Source organism: Cuculus canorus, chromosome 4 (genome assembly GCF_017976375.1).
Source record: "Cuculus canorus isolate bCucCan1 chromosome 4, bCucCan1.pri, whole genome shotgun sequence".
NCBI classification, from domain to species: Eukaryota; Metazoa; Chordata; class Aves; order Cuculiformes; family Cuculidae; genus Cuculus; species Cuculus canorus.
Window position 1 is genome coordinate 44,355,999 of NC_071404.1, and position 17,585 is coordinate 44,373,583.

At 37.9% G+C, this 17,585-nt stretch overlaps 1 protein-coding gene across 4 annotated transcripts in view; it reads right to left on the reverse strand.

The window, feature by feature from the left end:
• The window catches only part of FNIP2 (folliculin interacting protein 2), a 53,569-nt gene that overhangs the window by 16,543 nt on the left and 19,441 nt on the right, over positions 1-17,585 (reverse strand). For 2 of the 4 annotated variants that reach the window (XM_054064989.1, XM_009558458.2), the window contains exons 2-10: positions 11,788-11,914; positions 8,564-8,698; positions 7,367-7,467; positions 7,213-7,284; positions 6,459-6,559; positions 6,224-6,313; positions 4,520-4,591; positions 3,782-3,911; positions 232-433 (exon numbers count right to left, since the gene is read on the reverse strand). In XM_054064989.1, the coding sequence (XP_053920964.1) occupies positions 232-433; positions 3,782-3,911; positions 4,520-4,591; positions 6,224-6,313; positions 6,459-6,559; positions 7,213-7,284; positions 7,367-7,467; positions 8,564-8,698; positions 11,788-11,914 (1,030 nt within the window). The remainder of the gene's footprint in view (positions 1-231; positions 434-3,781; positions 3,912-4,519; positions 4,592-6,223; positions 6,314-6,458; positions 6,560-7,212; positions 7,285-7,366; positions 7,468-8,563; positions 8,699-11,787; positions 11,915-17,585) is intronic. The other 2 variants (XM_054064990.1, XM_054064988.1) reach the window with 1 other exon arrangement.

Consider the following 17,585-nt stretch of genomic DNA (forward strand, 5'->3'; position numbering starts at 1 on the left):
AAAACCATCCTTAGAATAAAACTCTCCATTCTTCTGACTAGAAAGGAAACCACACCTTTTTTAGCAAATCCTGAATACCTACACTGGGCTCAGGCTCAAGATTACATATGTACAGAGGGAAGGAAGCTTGAAACCACGCATCTTCTCCCACTCTTCATCTATCAGATTCTAGATTACTTCACTCCATTTGACACTTATTCTTCCACATTAAGCCAAACTAATATTCTGTACCTTTTCTATCGCATACTTCAGCTTGTTCATGTGAGATTCAAAAAGAGGAAAGTGAGAGAAAAAGAAATCCTGGAAGTTTCTCTGTGCTTCTTCTTTTTCAGGCAGAGAAAAGATTATGCTGATTGCAATTTTTTTCCTCCGAACCATTGCAGGATTGGAGCTGCAGCTTTCATCAGCCATACTAAACATTTCTTCAGTGGACCTGTAAGATAGATTTATTAGGAGAGTGACCCGTGTACTGAGAGGTAATTCATCCTCCATCCAATTCTCTTTTAAGCTAGTTTGCTTAAAACATATTGCTTTTAAGCAACTTAGAAATTACAGGGGAGAAGGCTAAGAACACACAAGAAATAATATGGTAGAAGGTAATTATCCTTTAGGTCTACTTTGAATGACTACGTAAGACTTCGTTGTCACCTGTTTCTGAACAGAGGATATGCAATATTTTGATCGATAAGACTTACATTTCCTCAGTCAGGCAACCCCCAAAGAGGCCAGCTCCTAAACTAGCGTGAAGATTTTCCTCTGAAACAGAGCCACTACAAAATTTCTCCTTCTGGATTTATATTTCAGAAAAGGGAATAGAGATACACCACACCAAATCACTAGCAAATAAGTTAAAGGTAATTTCAGAGCTGTGAATGGCATCTAGCACTCAAGCTCCTGCCTAGGTGCTCAGCAGTAAGTTCGTGATTCTCTTCAATCTATACTGCTGTTCATGAGAGAAACTGGGAAACATCCTACCTATACTGTTCCAGCATCTTAAAATGGATGTTTTAAGGCACTTAACCATGGAAAATAAAACCTTCTATTTTAACTGAAGACAAAATGTCTCCATTTAGTAATTACTGTAAAAACACAATTTTAATGCCTACAAACGTGTGCCTAGCTCAAAGTTGGATATACATCAGTTTAAAATACTTCGTTTTCTGAACAAAAAAAGTAGCTATTTTACAAGCATTATTATTTCCCCAAGTTCTATTTATGAACTTGATAGTTCTGCCATATTTCTTTCAACAGTAATGCTGCTTTTCAGTATTACATACGGGTTGATACTGAGATCAATATTGCTCAATATCTTCAGTATCAGCCTGGCCTATGGATCAAAACACACTTTCAGCAAGTTTGCAGATGAAGATAAATGGGAGGAATATGATCAGTACACTGGAGGGCACTGTGTCGAGAGGCTGTGGAATCCCCATTCTTGGATATTTTCAAGACTCAGTTGGCCAAGCTCCACAGCAACCTGATCTAAATTCCAAACTAGCCCTTTGCACATCCAACTGATTTTGATGATCTCAGCCCAGCATAAGTTTCTTCTGTGATTATACAAAAGGGTGGCGATCCCTTCACCTTGTTTCTCCATAAATTCTTCCACCGCAGTGCTACATATTTATGTCACTGAATTTACAGAACTATTATTTTTTCCTTGCTTAAATTTTCCTCATGAATTTCAATAAAAAAAAGACATCTTTGAAAATTATATATAGCAAAATAGTACAGGTCAAATTTCTTTTGCAAGGAACTTCAACTGAAAAATTGTTTTTAAGCAACTTAGAAATTAGAGGGGAGAAGGCTAAGAACTCACAAGAAAAAGCCATTAGAATGCAAGTGGAGATATTCAGAGTAACAGCTCATACAGAAATAGTGTGATTTTCAAGTCTTTTTATAAGTTAAGACTGCAGTATCAGTGAATGGTACTTAAAAAGCTTGAAGGCTTTTCATATCAGAATTATCTGGAAATGGAGCTTGCAGCCTTTATGAACCACTATGAAGCAATTAACAAGAGGAAAGCCTGAATGCTAAGCATTCATTCTAAGTTCATTCTAAAAATAGTTTTACATTTTAATTGGTTTGACAAAGTTTCTCATCACAGAGGTAGAAGCCCAGAAATACAGGAGTAACTATACATAAAACCCTAGCAAAAAACAGTGTGTGGGAAAACAGAGTTCATAACAAAAACATAACCTCATTTGAACTTCAGGACCTTGCATGCACAGACAGAAGTTCCCAAGGAAGTTGGGAAAGGACAGTCAGCATCTCAGAAACATCACAAGCTTTGTACTGCTTCCCAGGAACAGAAATTGAAGAATTTAGGTCTGTGAGAGAACCCTTTTCAACAAAGCTGCTCATCTAGTTTGCCTGCCAATTGACTACATGGAGTTCCAACTAGACATCTAATTTTCTTTGAGCAATTGGCCTAAAGCATCAGTCACAGAGACTGTAGAATCTCGGCTGTACAAATAATAGTATTCAACCAGGACCTCACTGTTTCTCAAGAAAGTAATCAGAAAACAAGTATCTGAAGAGGCTTTTTGGCTTAAAAAGAATCCCAAATCAAGGGTAGTTCTAAATAGTAGAACTACTAACGTCCTGTTTGCATTATCTTTCTATAGCATAGATTCTCCAAAGTGGAATTAACACAGGCTACTCCCTGCAGCTCCAAAAGGCTACTTTCCAGTAAATGACTTGTTACTTTGTAACATTTTGAGGAACTTTATTTGTGAAACTTTCCTACTCCTTAAAGCAAAAGCGGGCTGAAATTACCTTTTTCACTTTAAATGTTTTAACTTTTTTCATGCGCTAATCCCAGCCTTATTTCTTTAAGGAACTACCCTAAAAAGTACTTCAATTTACTGAAAGCAAAATGTTTGCTAGCTTATTCTAAACTGCAAGCATGATTTAGAAAGCTTGACTGTTACATTACCACCACTGCATGATTCTTCATGTTAAAAATGATGTGGTAAGAATACCCAGGAAAAAGGTTTAAGTGTCGACAGTAGGGAAAGAAGTCTTTTCAAAAGTGTTTTGGTTTTTCTTCTTACTGACTACATATTTTAACTGACAACTTTATCTTAACTGAAAACAGCAAAGAGGGAGAGAAGCCAAACAGTAGGAATTCCTTGTAGCTCTCCCCTAATTTCATGCTATCCCTGTACGCAGGTACATATCCGCAGATAATCAAGAACCATTTGCTATAACATTTTGCAACTGACAAGGGAAGAATTTGCTTATTAGCTATGGAAAGTCTACTGCATTCCATGCTTTGTCATGCCATCGAGATACAAAAGCTAATAAAATTCCAAAACAGAAGCCAAGCTTTTTGATCACAGCTCTTTTTTTCAGTTCCTGTTTTGGCAGAAATCACACCAGGAACACCCTGTACTAGCCAAGAGAGCAGTCACAGGCTATTACTCCAAAATTTCAATAACTGCTCACAAGTCAGACTTCATCATATTATAACATAATTATAGCACCAGTGTTGTTACAGCCCCTTTTATCTCAACAGGATTCTCTGCTACTTTAAAAAAACCAATTTGCTTTTCAGAACTCGTCTTCAGACAGCCTATACATTCAATAAAAATATACTTTGAATCAGACTTTGCAGTTCAGTCAACCAAAACCTGATCTTTCTTCCTACTAGCAATCTTATATAACATGCACAGTTAGACTGAATTGAAAGTATTTAGTAACAGTACTTTTTAAAGAAAAGAGGCTTAAGCTGTTGTAAGCCAAACAGCAGTTGTAAGAAGAAAAATGTTGCACTCACCATCTTGGAATAATTCCATTCTCTAAACTGGTTGTCTGACTGCGGAGCCAGCGACGTTGATAGCTGCTAGAAGATGATGATGACGAGCTTGGAGATGGAAAAGGAGTAACCAGAAGACTGCTCAGAGATGCTATCAAGAAAGGAAGCAAACATACACTGAATTACATAAAGCATTAGTTAAATATCTTTCTATATAGTCTAACTAGAATCAAAACCCCACAAATATTGCTTTTGCTTGCTGATCTTTTTCACACAACATTTGCAACAGAAGAGAATTATTTTAATTAAATCTTGCCACCTGAGGACATTCTTTTCTTAAGGTAAGAGATTTCCCTACTACAACACACTAAAAGTCATCTTATTCTCATTAAAAGCATTCTGTCCTAAGAGGTGTTGCTGTCCCATTACAATAGACAGACTTCCTGGTCCCCTTTTGCTTTTCTGTGTAGAAGTGTTTTCTCTTCCCTTGCTTTAGTAAAGACTCCAGCCAGTTTCTTCTCCAAATTATATATAAATTGGTTAAGAACCCAGAAAACAATGACTGTAAACAAAGAATATCACTACAAATGTTGTTGCATAAAGGCTTGGGATAATAGCAGAAGTAAAATCGCTTAGCAGATCCAAAAACTGTGCTACTTGTGGATCATAAGGTGCCTGTATTTCAGGTGAATCACCAAAGAATTGTAACATATTACAGAATAATTACAGAAGCTGGCAAATAAGACAGATAGCAGATACCTGACCGAGCAATGCCACTGTCTCTGTCCTCATTTTGTCCTCTGCTAGGCATATCAACAGGTGTGCTGTGTGCTAAAACAAACAAATCAGATCATTACATAACTCATCATACTATTTGTCAGCATTTAAAAAAATGTTTAAGTTTAAAGGTCATAAAACAGCAAAGTTACATCCTGTACTGTTACTCCAAATAAGTAGTGTGGCGTGAGCAGAGGTGGCAGCAAAGAGTGTTTCCATACCGAGGATCATGTTACTAGAGGAATTTGGTTATTTGCCCCAATCTAAAAACATCTCTAAGAAGCTTAAAAATCTGAATGCAGTCTACATTATCAGAAATAAAATACGCTTTGAAAATGAGGCTGGCGGTGCCCCCATCTGTCACTCTTGACACTTCTTTGTGTGTTCAAGATTGTCATTTTACACAGGCTAACATTATAATGAAATAGTCAAATATGAGGTCCATTAAGTTTTTGATTCACTCCACAAGCACAGATTTACTATCCATAAAGCTTCACGGTAAGACCTATTCACAGAATCACAGAATCACAGAATCACAGAATCACAAGGTTGGAAAGGACCCATTGGATCATCGAGTCCAACCATTCCTAACACTCCCTAAACCATGTCCCTAAGCACTTCATCCACCCGTTCCTTAAACACCTCCAGGGAAGGCGACTCGACCACCTCCCTGGGCAGCCTGTTCCAGTACCCAATGACTCTTACTGTGAAGAATTTTTTTCTGATATCCAACCTGAACCTCCCCTGACGGAGCTTCAGGCCATTCCCTCTAGTCCTGTCCCCTGTCACTTGGGAGAAGAGGCCAGCTCCCTCCTCTCCACAACCTCCTTTCAGGTAGTTGTAGAGAGTAATAAGGTCTCCCCTCAGCCTCCTCTTCTCCAGGCTAAACAACCCCAGCTCTCTCAGCTGCTCCTCGTAAGACTTGTTCTCCAGCCCCCTCACCAGCTTCGTTGCTCTTCTCTGGACACACTCCAGAGCCTCAACATCCTTCTTGTGGTGAGGGGCCCAGACTATGTTGTATTACACTGAAGCATTAGTAGTGTAGAGTCACTCAAATTGTAGAGCATGCAAGATTTGCAAAGGCTGTGGAGAAACTGCATTGGAATTCCAGTTCATATTTTTACAATTAACAGAATAAATTAGGCCTAAGATCCACCCACCTGCATGGGTCATCAATACGCCTGTAAAAGGAGACTTTATGTAGTTTTAGGCTTTGAAAATTAAAGAAATTCATATTGTTAAAGAAAGAACCTTAAAGCCTCCCAGACTTAGCTCAAGAATTAATTTTGAATGTCTGCCAAATTACAAAGAAGTAGCAAGAGGTAAGAGAAGAAAAAGCTGTACACCAGCAAGACACCTGCACACCAGCAAGAAACCAGCTATAAGCCAGGAAACATAAGTTCTCTAAGAAACATAAGGGCTCATTTATTACTAAAAACGTCACAAAAAAATACTTTTAATATTCAACATAAGAATTGGAAATGAAATATGAACCAAAAGTAATTAATTTGGCTTTTTTTTTTTGGAAGAAAGAAGTTTAACTATAAGCCAGGTACATCTGTTGTCACTATTTTAGCCCTTTCTGTTTCCGGAGAGTAGTTATGTACATCCTGCAAGGATTCAGAAGGAGCTGGATTTGTGTGCGCATATGGATGGGTCACACTGTGGCTGGCATTCCACACAAACCTGCAAAGAAAGAAGCACTGCGGATGAGCCGGAGGGGACCTCCTTCAGACACACCCTGCAGCAGTTTGCTGCTACACAGCTGTAACACACCTAGGAAACAAAAGCAGTGTAGAGAAAATGCAATGAAAAAAAAAAAGAAAAGAAAAAAAAAAAAGGTGAGACACAGGACAAAAACAAATTAAATGAACAGATGGCCTCATGGTGTCAGAAAGACATAGAACCTAGAAATATTTACCTAAATTACTTCCACTGCGACAGGTTCCCAAACCATTCTGATTCGAGCTCAGCTTTCCCAGGCTGGGATCTTGGTTGATGTATTCAAAGCTATCTTGTAAACTAAAAAAAAGGGTTAAAGGGTAGTGTTTAAGGAAGTGATCAACGGGCATTACTATTGGCTTAAGAATTAGGCTCACTTTACAGAAAAATGGCAGCTGAAGATTAGCGTTACAATCAAACAAGTTTTCTGAAACTATAACGGAACAGGCATTTATTTTCTATATAAGCACCCTCTTTGAATTATTTTAAGTTTCTGTATGCCACGTTTGGGATTCGGTTTATTCACACTTGCTCATTTTTGAGACAAAGAAAAAGGGAACAGATCAGAAACAGTATATTCTGTCATTTTTTAAAAAAACAAAAGTAGAGTAGAGGGACAAAACGCCTCCTCAACGTATACCCCTTTTCATCATCCTCTGGTAGCAGAAAGAGAGAGGATTTGATTGTCCAAAGCACTTTATCTCTGAAGTTTATTGCATCCCCTAAACAAATTAGAAAGCAGAAAGTCAGAAAGATTTTGTTTTTAAAAAGCTTGAGTGGCCGGGTTGCGATTTATCAAGAGAATCCCTCTCCACAGCCACCATTCCTGATTTTCTGCTAGATTTTTCCACATCAGCTACAGCAAATTTAGAAGCAGTGACAGAAGGACTACAAAAGGAGAAAGGAGCAAAGACAGTTGCATTGGATGGGGAAGAAAACAAAAAAATCCTTACTTATTGTTGCTGCCACTGAAGCTTCCTACCCTGGCTGAGAAGACTTTACTTATCATCAGCTGTGGGGGAGAGCTGAAAGGATAAACAGTCATTACAGTGAGTCACCAATTCCAACTGCCTGACGAGACAGTGCATCACAGAAATGGACACTCACCGTATAAAGTGAATTTTCAAGGTGGAGCCTTTGTAACTCATTGCCACTGAGCCAAACATCATTTCTCCCAGCATGTTGACATCAGAGGCTGGTCTGGTGTACTAGACAGAAAACAAGATGGGTAAAGCAAAGTCAATAATAATTTAGCATACTGTTTCAATTTAATATAGTGCTACAGTGCTACATTTTGAATGAAGAATACAAGTAAGTTTTGCTTTGCCAGGACTAAAATCCTGTGTGGTTTATAACACACTGAGTGCAAGTACAAGAAGGTACAGTTGGAAGACTTATTTTGCTTGCTAGATAAGCATCGTTACCTGTGTTCCAGGGAGCCCTCCAAAGGCAAGAAAGATGAAAGAAAACTCACTGCAGCTCCAAAGAAATGGCTCTGTGCAGCAACATTGCCATATAACAGAGCATTTGGTGAAACCAGTAAGTGTCCACAAGATTTAGATTCTACAGTCTGGATCCCTGTGCATTAAACTCTCCTCCTAGTCCAAATGAGTAAGTTCTCCTTCTCCGCCCTTATAGGAAGCTTCTTGGAAACATTTTTGATTGGAAAATCATTTGTGAAGACTGTGTTTTTAAGCATAGTCAGACTGATTTCTTATCTTGTTTCAAAGATTAATCATCAGGAGCAAATATGGAGAGAAGTTCATTAATTCTAAAGGAAATCACTTGCCTTCTAGTTAAACACAAATTTTTTTCTACCTTAATCTTTACATGATTCAAATTACACTTTTCTAGATGAAACATTTATGCTTTTACTGAGAAACAGACAGACGTACTTAAAACATAGTTCTTTGAAAAATTTCACGTTATAGGAGGACAGACTAAATGAAGTCTTAATACACCAATTCTGAAGAAGCTGTTGAATGTGACCTGAGGCATAGGTAGACATCTTCTGAAACTAGATCAGAGAATGGTACAGTGCTTTTTATGACCTTCACAAATACTACCACTATTAAATATCTTTTGTAACTCTTTCCATGACAAGACCAAGATAGACCAAAATGTTAAGATGTACGCACGTTCTTACTCTACAACACTTTAAAGATACAGTAGGTGACTCAAGGTTCAGATTAATTTGCGACGTACTAGAAATACAACTAGTCATTCAGTGCACATAAGTTAAAGCTTTTACATAGAAACTTCTTCAGTAAAATGGATAAAAGCAAGAAAAGTAATAAACATTACCTGATATTTAGGTATCTGTTCTTTGATATGTTGCATACAGCTTGTTGAAGGACTATGGGTAGAAATATTGTTATTACCATTGCTTGCTTGGCAGTTCTTCACACAAGCCTTTACAGAGGCATCCTCTGCCATTTTCTGTGTCAAAACAGAGCAATGATAAAAAACATTAAAGCAAACATGAGAACTTCCATCTGTAAACATAACACATCAAGATTTTTCTTAAAATACAGGTAAGCAACAGAAATAAAAAACTCTTATGTGGTTCAAAAATTATGTATCGATTTTACAAGATTTTTTAAAAGACCAACATCAGAGAAAGCAAAAAACTATCTCATCATATCAGACAAGTTTTCATAGTATCACACACAGAGAAATCAGTCGAAGTTCTACTGAAAGATCACTTCCAATTGTTACGAATTGCTCTGCATAACATTTGCCAAAGTTTATGTACACAAAATCTCAGCTTATGAGTTGCTTACAAATTTCTGTAGTCATTCGCACAATCAACAACTCAAATTGTATATAACTTTTGTTCCCTGATTAACTGATTTCTTAAATAGAACTACAGCCAGCAAAAACAAGGGGTGAATAATGCATCACTTGGTAGAATTATCAGGTTATAAAATCTGTTTATCAAATGTGCAAAGGAGCTGTATTAGGAAAAGCTACCAAATGAATGCCTAAATCCAGATGACTAACTCAAAGTTTACTCTCAAGTCACTATGTTTAACGACACCTTACAACTGATCAAAAAGGTATATAGGAAGCCTTGGGAATATACCAATGACATTAATGCCATTCATATAGGCTTCATAGCTGCATTTAATCCATTGGGATTTGCTTAAGAGAGTTGTCTTGAACAAAACCTAACCAATTTGTATCAGCACAGTTTACCTCATTGGGAATGTGCATTGATCACTAATCAACTAATTTTCTTATTTTTAAAGTCAACAAGGTACATCTAGATAGTTTACAGAAAGGACAAGCAAGGAGGCAAAAATAATAATAACCTAGATGTTAGTAAAAAGCAACCATAGCCAAATTTACATCACATACCTTGGATTCAGCAAGGTGAGAAAGGAACCATAACAGGAAATTAAATGGAAATAAAACTAAAATCCAATATTTCACAAGAAAAAGAATGAGAGAACACATAGCATATTACAATGCAGTAACTGTAGCAAGTTTTAGAATAGTCAAGTCACAATGACAAGATGATGAAATGGGCAAAAAGAAAGATGAAAAAAAAATAGGTAGAGCAAGCCAAGAAAATTGGAGTAGATGATCTGTCACTTTTCTAAAGGTTGAGTTTAAACTACATTCATAGCACAGCTCCTTTACCAATTTAAAAATAATCCTAGTAGCATATTAAAAAGTGCAGTTTTTCCTGGTATAGTATTTAAGTGCTATTGCTAATCTAATCCCAATGGGACTGGGATTACGGGTTTTCGAAATGTGCCTACTGTTGGTAGTCATGCGTTTAATGAGCTATTAAAAAATGCCTAATAAATATGGTCTGATATACATTAGCTGCAGAAATAATTGAAGATTACATTGAGAACACTGAAAAGAAATGCAGTAAGTACATTAAACAGACAGATGGTTAAATGGAAGATAGATAAACTAGTTACCACAAATAAGTTTACTGCATGCTTTAAAGACAAACAACGTATTTGAATATTCAATGTGAATAAGCTTTACTGTATTTAAGGGTAATTGTACAGTATACACACTTTCTTAACTTCAGTTTAAACAGGACTAAGCTTCAGAGTAATTTTGCCTTAACTTCAAATAAAGTTTTAGGCTCTTTGTTTGATAACATACCAAACAGATGCAAATATTTAAGATCATTTTACACTTACATGTTGACAACACTCAAAGTACTTCGGCTTTTTTTAAAGGGTACCTAGATTAGCATCTGGCTAGGAAACAGATTACAGCCTGAGTCATGAGGGAGTTTGTAATCTGTCTTGTGTTACACAGAGTTTTTGATTGGACATCATGTAGTTAACTTCTAGTTTAAAGTATCCAAGCAAGTGGGATAATTTGACCATTTAAATGAAGCCAGAAATGCATTTCTTCCTCACATGCTCTGCCTTCTAAACCAACTTAGATACAAAGTAACAACCTTGAATGGGGATGGGGAAGAGAGCAAGCTTAAAGGACCAGTCTGAGCCATTTACCCTCTTAAGTAGATAATCAGTCACCAGCTGATGATGCACATCAGTCTTACAGATTTGGCACAATGGCGTATTTGCAGTGTGAGTGAAATAGAGACTGCTGTTTTATAAGCATCTTCATGAGTGATTTCTACAAGTCACAACTATTCCCATATCAGAATCATAGAATACTTTGGGTTGAAAGAGACTCTTTAAGGTCAGCTAGTGATACCTAGTGATTCTACAATAAACGATACCAGTCTGACAGGCTGGAGATCCTGATTGTAACAAAGGCTTCAAAACAAACAAACAAAAATCAAAATAACTCAATGTAGAGGAGAAACACAGCACTAGTAGAAAAAAACAAACAAACAAAAAAAACCAAACAAAAAAAAAACCCCAAACAACCACAAAACAGAAATTACTACTGTTTTACCTGTCTTAAAAATCACCAAAGTCTGCTCGAAGCATTACTTAGCGATTTGCGTGCCTGGAGAGCAGTACAAAGAATTTGCATCTTGACAGCACCTACCCTTGCTTCTATGTGGGTCACCAAAACTTACGTGGCCATATATTGCAATGTGTCAGTCTTACACAATACAGCATAGTTACCCGAAGTGGAATTGTTTTAATTGACATAGAGCCAAAAACTTCACTAATCCAAATGCTACAGGAAGACAAGCACATTTAGAGACATGCTAGATATCACTGGAACAATGGGACTGCACAACCAAAACTAACAACAAAAGAAAAGCAGTCCTGGTCAATATTAAAATGGCCAAGGAAATACTCAGTTTAAAGGGGTATCAATTGCTTGACTTGAAAGCAAAACCAGTCTAAGTTACTAAGTTTCAATACCATACTTATATTATCAATACTAAACATCAAGAGCATTCATAGGCTTTTTGCAATCTAACACATTCTCGTTATAGCTATCACAGGATTGAGAAGAAGTGAATGATCGCAAGTAAGATTAAGAAGTTAACTCTTATTGTATTAGAATTCTTGCTTTTGGGAAGGGAAACAAAAGAGCAGTAGATCAAAAGCAAAATTAGCATTTCCTACCTGAACCACAGCTTCATCACTTTTGCGGACTGCTTTGGAATCAAATAAGACCTGTCTGCCTCTCCTCTCACAGTCTTGGTAAACTATCAGGCGGATTTCATTCAAGTCAAACTCTGAAGAGGACCAGCTGCAGATTATAAACACAAGTTGTTAAAATAGCATGCTTACTTTGTAGGCTTATTTAAATGAAGAAACAGGTATCTGGCAAATGCATCTTTTACTCAGCATTCACAAGTATCGACTGTAATCGCAGAACTCCAGCCAAAAAAGGAACTCAAAGGAGCATCTAAGCCCAGCATTTCTGATACACAGGCAGGCACAGCCAGACGAATTTTCCTCAAAATTTTCCAAAAGCCCACATGTGACCTTGTCCTATCTACTCCAGGGCTTAACAACTCCAATTTACTCCCTTCTCTGTACAGTCTTGATCATCCTTATTGCAAGGAAGTGTACTATTTTGTGCAATTCCCTCAGTGGCAATACAGAACAATGGATTACCATCCTGTTTACTATAGCCTTTCACAAGTTCAAGGCTTACAAGCCTCCCTCATCCCTCTCTCCTCTAAACAACACAAACTCACTTTCTTTTGACCTATTCCTGTCAAAATAAGTTCCGATTTTTCTAAAGCATAGTTCTTGTAACTGAAAGACAAGGTTCGTGTTGCTCTGTTATTTTTCCCCTTTCTTTTCTGAGATATTTCAGGGTTTACAGAGCAAGCAGATTGATATTTGATCTCTGAATATGACCAAACTCAATTAGTAAATAAGACCAATACATCACTGCGATTCAACCTGAAGCAAAACAACTCTCAAGCCATAATCTGCCCGTTCCTCAGAGATACACCATGGCACATGACTTCCCTCTGTGGGCTACTTCAGGAGGCTGAGGAACACAATTTACCATGGCTGTGATGGCAAGAGACTATTTCCTAATTCCAAAGGGAGTCAGTCTACACATCAGAGCATGGAGGTTTGCTTGGCCTCAGGTTCAGCTACAGAAAATGTTTTTCATGTTATGTAGCTGAAAAACTGGAATTAATGGAAACAAACTACTGCTGCATAAAGCAGTGCCACACAGCACTGGTGCTCAGACATATTGCCTCATCCCTGACCTGGATGGACCGCATCTAGAGGGTAAGAGTACGACTGTTATAAATACTTGTTGGTTTAACAAATTGCGTAACAGATTTCAGTCAAGGCCACACTGATCTCCCACCCAAAAGGATGTTTCATTTAGGAATTTTCCCAAACTATGCCCTACAGAAAAGGAAGGTAAAGAATTCAGGGAAAAGCACTAAAACTCTATACAGCTCAGACAAGAACTTCTGAAGCTATTTCTTTTATTCCATACTGTGTTAGCAGCCATAAATCAATAGTGAGGAGAACACCATCAATCCCTGCTAGTCAGCAAGGTAACCATGGGCAACTACTTCAGGAGCACATTCCCTGCAAATTTAAAATAATTATAAGTAAAGCCACCTTAATTTCTTCTACGCAGTTAAGAGATCAGTGCCCCTTTCTATGTATCTAGAAAGAAAAATAAGCCTAAATAGGCACCTTTTTCAAAGCCAAAAGACCTCAGTTTGGAAGGTTTTATTATATTTCTAATACCTTGGGAAAGAATAAATTAGATACTTATCTCCACTGTAAGGTACTCTGATGGAAGTATACTTTATGTACATCGTATACGAGGGTCCACTACACAGCAAAGCCAGATCATGGAATAATTAAAGGCTGTTTTTCCACCATCAACAGTAATGAAACCTGTTGAACTGTTAGTAACATATTGCCTTCAAAATGCTAAGTGCCAGGAAGATTTCTTTTCAAGTCTCCCCTTTCAGAGGGAGTCACAGCATTAAGTTAACCTGCATAAATAAGACCAGATCTCATACCATTGTTGATAGTTGCCCAACAAAGATCCTGCTCACCTCATACAGACAGCTGCAGCTACACCATCTGTTTTAGAAGTATGTTACTACTTTCTCAGCCCACTGCTCGTGCCACAAATTACAAAAAAAATTACAAAATTCAGTTATACAGAATGCAAGAGAAGTCAGAGCCATCAACATACTTCATTCTAGCCTGCCGCATGAATCTGAAGCTCTTCAGTACCAGATACCAGATAACCTCTTCAGTTAGACTTATTTGCTTACATACTTTCTGCAACAGACAACACGTGAAGGAACTGCTTTTGTAAAAAGGCCACAGGTCTTTCCTCCAGGGCTGGCACAGCAAGATCCATAGTCAGACTACAAGACTGCAAGTCTAAACTGAGAAGGATTAATTTCAAGTACCGATTGAATCAATCCAGCCCTGTATCTGCCCACTGATGATAGAAGTATGGTCAATACCTGCATTGCATGAATTCAGGTTACATTACAAACAGGTGAGCTCTCATATTCTGCACTAAAGCAGACTTTGTTGTGTTGTGTCAACTTCTGTATAAATGTGAACTGGGTTTTTATAACAAACGCTGAAGTAGAAGCCAATTTAGCAGCCTGTTGAGGTGCCTTCCCCACACATCATGCTAGAATTAGAATGCTGCAGTCTTGCAGAGCTTCGAACAGATTCTAGTACTGGAAAGCAAAGCTAAGAAGTCACATAAAATCATACAGAGCTTTGTATGACTAATAGACTAAATCTAGGGAAGTAACTTCAGGTAATACTTCTTGCAGTACTAAGCAAACACCAAACTTCTGTTTTAATGAAATATTTGGTCTCAGGCTTTGATTTACCCAGAATGAAGATGCAGCTCCTACCCACTACAGAAGAGATCCATTCTACTAAAGCCTAATTGGATAAGATCAAGCATATCTATAGGCAAGCTATAAAGGCATATAAGCCCATAATCGTTACTTCCACATGGAATCTAGCATCAGGCACAAAATTAGTCACGTGACTGGGATGCTTTTCCCCATCACAAAAGCTGATGAGTAGATTGCTTACAGCACATCCACTCATTATTTAAGCCAGCTTACATAACACACAACCCCCAAAGCAGGGACAGTAGGAGCATTCAATTATTTCTTATAAGCAGAGTGTTGAAGAAGACAGACAGTACACAAACTCATCGGTCAGCTCAGTTTTCACATGCATAAAAACCAAAACCCCAAACCATTACTTAATCTCTGTATCAGCTTCTTGCTTATTTAGCAATGCTGAAAGGCATGCACTTTTTGTTTCTTCTTCACATAGTTTTTCAAAATTAGATAAGATTCTCTTGCACAAAATATCAGTTAATGAAAAAAAAAGAAACCGCCACATTTCTGCACTGTATATAGCTTAACATTCCTTTAGCTGGAGGGTTTGACTAAGAAGAACAACTTTTTCACTCTTTATCAGTTGTTTCTAAAAAGCAAGACCAAAATATCTGAAATACACAACAAACATTTTAGCCTGTTTTTTTCCTAAGGGCTCCTATGCTCACAGGCAACCTGTATATATACAGGTTCACCTTGACCAATTATTTGTTAATTCACTAATCAGTTTCAACCACCAAGTTTGAAGAAGGGATATGTGTTCCTAACCTCCAAAAATAAATAGTGAGGGAGGTAATACACTCCTCTTCTTCTCCTCCAAGCCCACAATACAAACTAACGTTAAATTTAAGGTGTCAAAAAAATCCTCATAATGCATTTGTAGGAGATACATAGAGAATAGGAAAAAAGATTCTTGAAGTGTTATGTGAAAAGCTTGCACCAGAGGTTGCACATTATTAGATTGAATTTTCTATTTTTCATCAACAATTCTGTAACAAAATTATTAATGCTTCTGCTTCAGGACTGAAAAGCAAACCCCCAATGCATTTACAAAAAACCATTATTTTCCAGCTGCACCATATTATGAGATTCTAACAGCCTCCCCCATGTCCAATTACAAGTACTGATGTTTAATTCATATCAAAAGTGCCCTTTTAGCTCTTCACCACCACTCCCAGCACTTTTCTACTTCATGTCTCAAGAATAACTTGTTTTCCTTATACTCATTTAGTAGAATCTGGACCCCTCACCACAAGAAGGATGTTGAGGCTCTGGAGCGTGTCCAGAGAAGAGCAACGAAGCTGGTGAAGAGGCTGGAGAACAAGTCATACGAGGAGCAGCTGAGAGAGCTGGGGTTGTTTAGCCTGGAGAAGAGGAGGCTGAGGGGAGACCTTATTACTCTCTACAACTACCTGAAAGGAGGTTGTGGAGAGGAAGGAGCTGGCCTCTTCTCCCAAGTGACAGGGGATAGGACAAGAGGGAATGGCCTGAAGCTCTGCCAGGGGAGGGTCAGGTTGGATATCAGAAAAAAATTCTTCACAGAAAGAGTCATTGGGTACTGGAACAGGCTGCCCAGGGAGGTGGTCGAGTCGCCTTCCCTGGAGGTGTTTAAGGAACGAGTGGATGAAGTGCTGAGGGAAATGGTTTAGGGAGTGTTAGGAATGGTTGGACTCGATGATCCAATGGGTCCTTTCCAACCTTGTGATTCTGTGAATCTACTATTGTTTCCTTTTTCTCCATTTGTCTGAAACAGATTACCCAACCACATCTAGGTACTGAAGGAACCTATGTGAAAGTTACATAACACGAGTATATCTGTATATATACCTACTGCTGAAAGTGTTACTTCTGGTAACAAAGCTACATAATCCCCAGGGTAAGCTTCCTATTTCTTATGAATGTTTAGCAAGAATAAGTGTGCTATGACCACTATTTTTGAGTAACAACTGTTGCTTCTTTCATTCCGCTAAAGAAAGGCTTCAATAATAAGCTTTGCTAAACACTAACTAAAATAACATTTGCCTAAGTCCTGTTTATACAAAAACTCTCATTCTCCTTATACAAGAAAAATCTTACATATTCAACTCCTATTTAAGAGCTACGTGAAAAATAGAATGATAAAAGAACCATGCTGAGGGGATAGATACTGCTAAGTGACTTGTAAAACAAATGCTTTTAAGAAAATGAACAAAATTATGAGAAGGGGAGAGGGTTCAGCCACCCAAGCATCAATGTACTTCAAAACAACAACGCAGGTTTCTGATAACTTTACAACTTAGAAAGGCAAAGAAATGAAGAGACTGACAGCTAAATTAAATGTGTCACTTTGGCTTAAAAACAATGCATTACACCCAGTCCTGCATATTCTTAAAAATTAGCCAAATTAAATTCATACAAGCTTGTGCGGATGTTCATATTTCAGGTTAAATGTGACTATTTTGACCAAACAATGTTTTCTTATTTGACCACAAAAATAAGAGCCCCACATAACCTTTCTCCCCTTTTTGTAACTACGTGACCCTTCCTGCTTCTCATGTCTGCTTTGGTAATTGCTAGCCTCTTCTGTAAAGTAACCAAATTCTCCACAGCAGCAGCTGTCTGTTCCAGCACTTGGAAGTTAATCAGAAACATAGCTGGAAAAAGGAAGGAAGAAAAAGGCAATGGAACCTCCACCTGTTGGTGGCAGCATGAGTTATATTAATTCACTTCATCCAGAGCTATATGCCTTTAGGAATGGGCAGAAAGAAAACGTTCTCTATACATTCTAAAAAGCCTTGAGACTGGTTAGAACATTAACTGAGTTTTCTTGTTCCCGAGTCAGTTTTCTGCCTGCTTAGTGAGCTGAACTAACTCCCTAAGGGATCCAGTTCCAGCACAAGGAGAATAAGACAAGAGCACGATGCTAGAAAGCAAAGGAGGAGGTAACATGATAACTCCCTTCAGCATCAGCAGTCTGTTTGAACAGCTCAGCTTATCTAGCTTCACCTTCAAAGGAAACTTTCCTGCATGCGGAAGATGCTGAACTAAACATAAACCTCA